Below are 9,647 nucleotides of genomic sequence, written 5' to 3' on the forward strand. Positions count from 1 at the left end.
ATACTTTAGTTAGTGGCCCAATGTCCCAGGTGCACAGGAAACTCAAGGTTTCCCAATTAGACCAAACTCAAACCTTTATTTGATGTCATGGATCCACAGCTCTATTATCCATATTATGTGTCATATAGGGGAGAAAAATGATTGAATAGAGTTGATGAAGATAATTTCAGGTAATGGAGTCACATTACAGTTGCAGTAATTTTTTATAAATGATGTAACTAAAGCTTCAAATAACTGTTATCTTCCTGCCTTTTATTAAACGTCATCTTAAACTTTATATAATCAGGTAGGGCATTGAAAACCTGTGAACAAAATACATTTATAGTCATAAAACACAATCAGCACTAAAGATTAAAACCCAAAATGAATTACAGATTAACAGAAAGATAGTATATGTGGAGAACTTTGTATTATTTGCATTTACAAAAAGATTGTGATCAGGATGTGCCATTTGAAAGGCCTCAGAGGCCAACTGAAGATGGGTTAAAGCCATAAATACATATACGTGTGTGTGTGTGTGTGTGTGTGTGTGCAGGAAGTCCTGGAGTCATGTCAGACTCGAGTGTCGAAGCTCGAGCTCCAGCAGCAGCAGCAACAGACTGTTCAGCTGGAACACACAGACGCCAAAGTGCTGCTGGGGAAGTGCATCAACATCATGCTGGCCATCCTGACGGTGATCCTGGTGTGCGTTTCCACAGCAGCAAAGTTCTCCGCCCCGCTGCTGCGTAGCCGCCTCCACCTGGCGCTCACCTGCGTGGGCGTGTCTGTGTTAGCACTGCTGTGGAAGAACTGGGAACACTTGCACTGCGCTTTGGAGCGGTTGCTCCTTCCACACTGAAGCAGGAGCACAAGAGCAGTATAAAAAAAGGTCCAAAACTTGGGTCCAGGTCTCCAGGAGGTGTGTCGTCATGGCAACACAAAAAGCTAGGGATGAGTTTACATGTAGCCTTACACCAGCCCTGGTTCTTCAGTGATTATTGGCTCCGCCATGACTTGATTTATGGCTCTGTGCTTTGCTTGTCCTAACGCGTTCCACACAAAGCCACAGTTGGGCTGGGAGCCTTACCCAGAATGCACCTCTACTGTAATTCTAAGAACCAACGCACACATGGGAGGTAACTGAACAGAAAAGTGACAAAGCTCTACAATGAATCCTGAAGGACCAACCAGAAACAGGTCAACAAGTCACTACAGAAAAACACAAATTAGCTGGAATTGATCAGTCACCAGCCGTATTACAGGCTAATGTGGTCGTCAGGACACCAACAACCAACACTACAGTCTGAACATAATGAGTGAGCTTTTATTGGGGCTTGGAAACACAGTGAATATTTCCTGTCCTTAAAGGGAAGTGCATCTGTTACAGAACCACCTCAACATCTTAACAAGCACTGGCGCTTCTCTGTGTGTTGATCAGTTTTGAACTTGCACACTTTTCCTCCTTGTACACCAGCCAGCTGTGACAGAAACGCTGTAATTCACTGTTCTGTATTTATGGGATGTTTTTCTTGTCAGTATCTCGTTAAAGCCGGCGCTCGAGATGCGTGCGGTTTTAATTTGTAGGTGTGTTTGTGTCTTGAATCTGTGTATTCATGTACTGTACACCTGCTTATGTGCGTGTCTAAACTGTGGAAACGTTTAACATATGGGGAAATACAGTGCAGTTTGGAGAATTGTCTGACATGTGAACGGTGGGTTTCCCTGAGTACTGGAAATGGAGGAGAGCTTGCCTAACTCTGTCTACAGGTGATAAAATCCTAGCACGTTATGGGTCAGACATGTGCCATGTTATTGCAACATCCATGTTTCCACGTGGAGGAGCCGTGTTGCATGTCATACTGTAGCTCTCTTTCTTCCTGTCTCTTAACTAATCTATAAGAAACCTATACAAATAATCATGAAAACCTCCAAAAGCAAGTCTACACAAAAGGTCTCAGACTGAGACTTTGTCCTCTTCCAGTCCATTTCCTGCCTTTTACATTTACAACCACAGTGAGTGTGGCCTACATTTTCAATGCCTCCAGCTACATGAAGCACCCGAGCAGCAACCTGTGCTCTCTGCTCCAATCGCTTCTTTAGCAGCTCACTCAGCAATTCAAGTGTTCCTAAGCTTCACTTCCCATATCCTAAGACTAAGGCCAAACGCCGAAAACTCACCGCCTTTCTTTTCTAAAGTAACATCTCTTTCCCTCTCGTAAATAGATGCAACACATCTCTCTGTCCTGCTGACTGAATCACAACCTCTCGGAAAATGAATCCCGAATAAGCAATAGTCTGTCATGGTTAATTAGGTGAACCGTGACAAAAACAAATGTAAAAAACAATGTTATTAATATTATTTTTCTTAGTCGGTGGTCTGACGTTGGAAAATAAAACAAATTTAATTTAGGGGTTGGAGATTAATATGAAATCAATTGTGTCTATTCTCACATTTACCACAGCACCACAATTGACTGTACTTTCTTTTATGTTCTCCAGACAGACTCCCCATCTCATTTCTAAACCTAAAATACTTTTGATGAGAGTAATGTGTGTTCAGTTACTACGTCATCAAGGGATAGAGACGAGTTTTAAAAAAAATTAGGTTTACACAGATTTTAAAACTTTGTCTTGATGACATTGGATCTTTGTTTATCTGGTCGTTATGTGAAAAGGCTCTGTTCCTTTCCTTCTGGATTTTTAGTTATTAGAGTTGACGCATACTGTATGTTAGTAGTATTTCAAATTAGGTTTTCTTTATTCAGAACTGGGTAGTTCTGTTTTTATTCTATTCTATTGTTCTATTTTGCCTCCTCTTTGACTCTTTTACGTGTCATTTTTAAAATCTGTAATATAAAAAAGATCAGAATATGACAAGAGCTAGAGGCCATCGCACATCACACAAATGTGTTGAATGATGAGTGTTGTTTTCAGGTGTTTTTCATGCAGAACAAAGCTCATTCCCTCATTTTTCATGTTGGTGCAAAGAAACCAGCTGCTTGCTGTGGCTTCATGTTTGGCTTTGAACTCACTACAAGAAAAGTTCATAGCCACATTTCCCATGTAAAGGAAAGCTTGTGCACTGCCTTCTGACATGTTGATGTCACACTTCTGCTTTCTCTTATTGTAAAATCCGTTTTTCAACCAACAGTTGCTTCTCAAAACGACCCGAGAGAGCAGATTTGTCACTAAGTCGACGCACTTTTGCTCTCTTCCAAAGACTGCAGCTTTAGCATCAAACTGTGATGGAGGCCGACTGGAGACCTACTTTCACAGTGCCAATGTTCGATAAAAACCCCAAATGTGTTTGACCTAAAGATCCCGTTTTATTGAACGGCCATTACATGAGTTGGATAGAACAATTTACCGTCTGTGTGAAGCCTTTGATGCTGCACTGTATTCATGTCAAGTGGGAATAACAGTAGCAGTGTTCTGACAGTTCAAAGTCGTGACTTTAAACCATTCCCACCTGTTGAAACCTATTTTAAGCCACAAAGAGACAATGAGTGATGACTGCTGCACATTTTAATAGCTCACACTAACGCTATTCAACGTTTTCGCAGTCAGACAGCTGTGGAGTGACTCAGTGGTGATCAAGTCTGAAACAATCTCAGAACCCATGATTTGCAGAGACATGAAGCATGAAGATTTGGTTGTTTCACTTGAAATGCTGTCTGTTCTTGTGTCAGTATCCAAGAACATCCGGCTCCATTGGCCTGTTCCCAGGCAGCATTTAACCCTTGCAACTGCTATAAATGGTGATTTTAATATCATTGTGGTCATCATGGTTTTTCCCACATGACACAAATACAGTTTGACAAAATGAACAGCGGGAACTGAACAATGTAGCTCCCGAACTCAATCACTGTGATGATGAGGGGTGGATGAAATAGGACTGATGCCTTTTCAGTGCAGATTATTTCTTCTACAATGTAACTGTATTTTATTATTGTCCTTACAAAAGCCAAATATGGAGATCTTGAAGGCACTTTAACCTTTCAGTGTAACACTTAAAGTAATTTGTTTTCTTCGTTCTTAATGTATAACTTCAAATTGTCTCTTCTACAGTTGTGTGTAAAAGTCTGAAATGGCATGCAAGGGGATGCAAACGTGCATAACAATACACATTCAGCTAGTACAAATGTTCCTTCATCAGAAGTAACAAGAAAGTGCAAAAAAGAATGTGCATTAAATTTTGTGTTGATGGGGAAGAAAATATAAGTTAAGGGATGCAAACTTTTGCACCCAACTGCATGTGCGTTAGTTTCAGGTTACCATAACGTTTGTTTGTTTGTTGTTTTTGTTCTTTTCAAATGAAAAAATAAATCTCTGCTTTTCCAAGATTGCTTTTGATTTTGTTTCCTGTTGGCGTCAGCTTCTCATATGTGATTCTATGATGAACCGTGGGAGTTAAGAACACACCAGATCTCTTTGCAAACATCATAAGGAATTCATACATAAAATGACTTTAACAAACATCCACGAGCTGTGCAATTATGGAGGAAGTCTGCACATCTGTTAAGTTGCAATGCCAAAATTAAAAAATATACTGTTACCAGTAAAAGTACTAGGAAGTACTGCCAGTAAATTGCACATAGAGTCAATGTGAAACTACTCCAAATGCAGAATGGCTTATCATGTAAAGAATCATGTCAATCCCAGCCTGAGCAAGTTCCATTTTGACACTTGACTCAAAACATGTGTAAAGGTGTGCAGGGCTGTTGGTCTGTAAATTGTGTAAATAAAAGGCAATTTATGTAAATACTATGACTGTCGGATTTGGTACTAAAATGCAGTGAAATAGAGCAAAGATATTAGAAAATACTCAAGTAAGGTATAAGAGGACACTGGGACGTAGCTGCCCCATATGATCAGTGCTTTCAAAATGTGACCACACGCATTGCACAAATGTTTGCTAACAAACTAAAACTAATGTATTTCAGAAGAAAGAGAAATGAGCTTTTCGAAGCAGTTGTCTCCTCTCTGAATCTGTTCATGAATTCAACAGAAACCTTAGTCATGAAGCACACGTGAAACTGGAATCTGGACTAGACTACATGCATGTTATCAACAGCATGAAGGTCATTAGTGTTTAAAATGCTTGTACTCTAACTTACACAATACATTTCTGAGCATATATTTAGCTCTTTATCTTGAATAAAGAATTTGAAACTGTACTTCATGTATGGGAGTATATTTTTAGGGAAGTATTTGCACTTTTACTTATGTACTAATGTTTATATACTTATACCACTTCTGTATATATAATTTAGTTGTACTGATTGGTACATAGTAGTCATATGTTTTGTTAATTACTTTAAGTTGTCCTATTTTAAAATGTGTATATGTTTGTTTGTGAACACGGTAGAATTAAGAAAACAAATTTGTGTGCGCAAAAATGCCAATAAAGATATATTCATATGATTTTTGAGAAAACATTAGCTGTAACAAAATATTGTCTTTTAATTATTCGATGGTTTAATTTTAAAGTAATGGATTTAAACTTTTTCTAAACTTTTTCTATCATTGTATTAACCTAATTAAGTTTGTAAGCATGTGTTGAATCTGTAGTGACGTCCTCCACCGCACTGTGTGGCGCTGTTGATCCTGTTTTGTTTTGGCGCTAACCGGAAGTCGTCATAACTATCCAGCCTAAAAACAGTTTGCCAATGCTGCGGAGCGCTGCTACTGGCGCTCAAAACAGATAAAGCGTGTTTTTATGTATTTTAAACAATCTAACGGCAGATAAATTGTTTGCGGAGCGAATTAATACTGCATGTAGCAGTTTTTCTTTTAGTACAGTCTCTTGAAGGAGCCACACAGGGGGATGTTTGCTGTACCATTAGCTAATGTTAGCATCGGAGGCTAACACGTCTCCACCAGCATTAGGTACAAATGTTATTCACGTTCGGATATTTTGTAACTTACGGACAAGTTTATTGATTTAATGGATGAGCACAAGGAGAACATTCATCTCCAGGACGTCAATTTGAAGATGTCAAATACAGGAGAAGATGAGAAGGTTGGTGTCGTCGTGGTTCTGCAGCTGAAGCTAACGTTAGCTTCATGTGTTGACACTGGATCTTTGTCGCATGAAAGCTCCCATTAAAAATTAACTGTTTAATCATCATGCTATGTCCTTGTTACCAGGCTTGCCAGTTTCCGACATACTAATATTAAATAGTTTGTAGAGATAAACTATGCTAACATAAGAAAAGTTTTAGACTTTTTCATCCTTACCCGAATTGTACAAAAATGGTAGATGAAGTTGTGTTTGAAGCATTTTTCTAATATCTAATTGATAGATATAAATTATATATATATATATTAGTGTTTCTGACCGCAAACATCAAGCTCAGAAATGCAAAATTGTTCTTTTTTTGCTGGTGTACAGCTTTCATGGCAATGCAACTTTCCTAAGGACAAAGTAGACCAAGAGCCTTATAAGACAACCTCAGGGGTTTGACGTGCAGACAACCAAATCTAAGGAATGCACACCTCATTAAGTGGTTATACTCTGAAAGGAGCATGTCTGTCCAGTTAAGAGAACAAACCTTGCTGAGAGTCAAAACTTTATCATCGGATTGTTGTTATCCTTCCCAAACTAACTGAAATTACTCTTCTTTAGCCAAAGTCATGCAGCAAGATTTGCCCCGCTCCGGGAACAGCCCCTCAGGTGTCCCCATCTCAGTCCAACAGTGACTTCAGTCACCCAGTGTACAAAGAGATTTCTTTGGCCAATGGACACATCAACCGCATGTCAAAGGAGGAACTTAGATTCAAGTTGGCTGAGCTGAAGCTTGACACAAGGCAACTAACTTTTTTTTTTTACAAGTTCCTTTTAATATTACGCGCATGCAGTTTTTTATTATTGTGCACAAGCATAGATTTAAATATTTTTTTTCTGTGTTTGCATTAGCAGAGGTGTGAAAGATGTGATGAAGAAGAGATTGAAGAGCCACTATAAAAAGCAGAAGCTGATGCAGTCTGCAGCAGAAGGTGGACCCACTGACACCTACTATGACTATATCTGTGTGGTGGACTTTGAAGCAACCTGTGAAGAGGATAACCCTCCAGATTATCTTCATGAAATTATAGAGTTTCCTATGGTTCTCATCAGCACACACACCTTAGAAATTGTAAGCTGAGTTTGTGATTAAACTGGGATTGTTCGCTTGCTAATCTGAAGAATGTGTCTTGTAATTCTCACCATGCTTCTCATGTTCACTGTGCAGGTGGACACTTTCCAGGAATATGTGAAACCGGAGTTGAACCCACAGCTTTCAGACTTCTGTGTGAAGTTAACAGGAATAACACAGGTTGGTTGAGCTCAATTTATACCAGAGCATCTTCTTTGATATTATACAGTGACTTTTTCGGTTAACTGAAATACTGTATTTATGCTTTTTGTTGTTCAGAAAATGGTTGATGATGCAGATCCGTTCCCGGCAGTCCTTCATAGGGTCATAGCTTGGCTTCAGGAGAGAGAGCTTGGAACAAAACACAAATACGCCATTCTGACTGATGGGTATGATGTTTCGCTGCAAGGTCACTGCAGAACCCATAGCTTCAGTAAAATTACAACTGACTCCGTGTTTTGTTTTACATATCTTGTAGGGCCTGGGATATGAGCAAGTTCCTCAACATCCAGTGTCGTGTAAGCCGGATCAGATATCCTCAGTTTGCTAAGAAGTGGATAAACATACGGAAATCCTATGGAAACTTCTACAAGGTTTGACTTTGAAATCATTTGTTGAACATACCCGTTTTCCAACTACGGAAAAAGTATCTGAATCTGAAAACACAATATAGTTTGAGTGATATGGACCTAAACTGTTTTCAAGATGCTCTTTGCAGTTTCACTACTAGTAAGGCTAAAGTAAATTATGCAAGATTATTATATTCTAATTATTATTATTATTATTATTATTATTAATATAGGTATTACTAAACCAAAAGTCACACTAGTGGCTAACAAGGCCCTGATGCTAAGGTATAGTTATTGATTACAGCTGTGGTTTGTTTTATGTTGTTAGGTTTTTTCCCCATCTTTCCTGATGTGAAAGTGCTGTTGTGGCTTTATGTGAATTTAGTGTTAGATCCCAAGGTTTGGGAGTATATTCTAGGAAAAGCAATGTCAGTTTCCCTTTATCTGGTCCTAACCAGGCTTAGTTAACATGTATGTCTGCCCTTTCAGAAAGTCGGTTTTCTCTGTTCCTCAGGTGCCCCGCACACAGACGAAGCTGACCACCATGTTGGAGAAGCTTGGTTTGCAGTACGAAGGTCGTCCTCACTCTGGACTCGACGACTCGCGGAACATCGCCAAAATAGCTCTTCGCATGCTGCAGGATGGATGCCAGCTGCGGGTCAACGAACGCATGCACGCCGGCCAGCTGCTCTCTGTACCCAGCTCAGCACCTATGGAAGCAGCTCCACCACCCCATAACCCCCGCAGCAGAGACTAAACCCAGAAACGGAGGCTTGTATTCCCTCTCTAACCCCGTGTGTAGGAGATAAAAAAGCTCTTTACGAACTTGACGTAAAGCTGTACATTTATGTAGAGGAGCTTGGTGAAGGGTTTGATTATGAAAGATCACATTTTGATTGATACTGTGCAGGTCTTTGAATTCCTACATGAGGGAAAATGTCTCACCACGATGTTTGAAAACAAATCATTCCAGCATGTCGTGGCAGGAGATACACAGCTTCCATGTTGTCAGTGTTAAAACTGTCACAGCTCGGTTTGTCATTAAACTCACCAGTGAAACCAGTGGATGAAAATGTCAGCTCTCACATGATTGTGTAAACTGTTATTTCAGGTTGGCTCCGTGTAAGCATTTTTAAAACAATCTTCACATCAACTATGTCATTGTTTGCCTTAAACTCTGTATCTTTCTAATTCTGTTAGAAATGTAAAGTCTACTCAAATGTTGCTGCTGCTTCTGTGCTACCTAATATTAGACACTGTTTGCCAGATTTCCACAGTGTGTTTTAATGTTAACTGTCTGCTAAAAACAGACCCAACACCCAACCTTGAAAGTCTTGGATTACCACCTTATGCCCCCCCCCCCAAGAAAGGTTTAGCCGATGTGCAGCTAAAAACGGAAATAACACGCAGTCAATTTAAAATATCTGAATAAAGATATTTTTATTTCAAACTTCTACTACTTACAAAGAAATACTGACCCACGTAGAAAAGAAAAGGGTCAATTAAATAAATTCTGACTAAGTAAACATGACTTTGAGGGGGAAAAAAATCTGAAAACTTAAAAACAGACGTATGGGAAAGATGCTGTTTGGTGTAGAGTTGAGAGCTGCACAAATGGCCAAACAAAACCACTTTTGTTGTCATGCTGTTACCCTGCATGAATTTCTGAAGTTTGAACTCCACAGCTCATAAATGCAGCCTAATCGGACACACTGGCCACTGTGGATCCAAGAGACTTGCATCCTGCTCACGAGGCGTCATCAGCTTTCTGCTTACTTTAGGGTGACAATTCGCACCAGTGTTCAGGTCTGAAAACGGCTCCAATAAAATGTTTTTTAAACTTCACTCTTTAACTTTTTACAAAAATTACAAATAAAAGTTCTTACCATTTCTCTCAATCCGTGATCAGTTTTATATTGAAATAGAAATATATTGTGCTTGTACCTATGAATTGGGATTC

At 39.4% G+C, this 9,647-nt stretch overlaps 2 protein-coding genes across 3 annotated transcripts in view; both read left to right on the plus strand.

Moving 5' to 3' along the window:
* The window catches only part of LOC137106734 (transmembrane and coiled-coil domain protein 3-like), a 36,649-nt gene extending 32,329 nt beyond the window's left edge, over window positions 1–4,320 (plus strand). For both annotated transcript variants that reach the window (XM_067490460.1, XM_067490461.1), the window contains exon 5: window positions 536–4,320. In XM_067490460.1, the coding sequence (XP_067346561.1) occupies window positions 536–838 (303 nt within the window). In that variant the 3' untranslated portion in view covers window positions 839–4,320. The remainder of the gene's footprint in view (window positions 1–535) is intronic.
* Window positions 4,321–5,612: 1,292 nt separating this feature from the next.
* eri1 (exoribonuclease 1) lies at window positions 5,613–9,585 on the plus strand. The gene is made up of 7 exons (XM_067491194.1): window positions 5,613–6,001; window positions 6,608–6,789; window positions 6,902–7,118; window positions 7,215–7,298; window positions 7,398–7,507; window positions 7,597–7,711; window positions 8,202–9,585. The coding sequence occupies exons 1-7, from the start codon at window positions 5,927–5,929 to the stop codon at window positions 8,442–8,444; spliced, it is 1,026 nt and encodes a 341-aa protein (XP_067347295.1). The 5' UTR covers window positions 5,613–5,926; the 3' UTR covers window positions 8,445–9,585.
* Window positions 9,586–9,647: the final 62 nt, after the last annotated feature.

The sequence above is a fragment of the Channa argus genome, chromosome 21 (assembly GCF_033026475.1).
Source record: "Channa argus isolate prfri chromosome 21, Channa argus male v1.0, whole genome shotgun sequence".
NCBI classification, from domain to species: domain Eukaryota; kingdom Metazoa; phylum Chordata; class Actinopteri; order Anabantiformes; family Channidae; genus Channa; species Channa argus.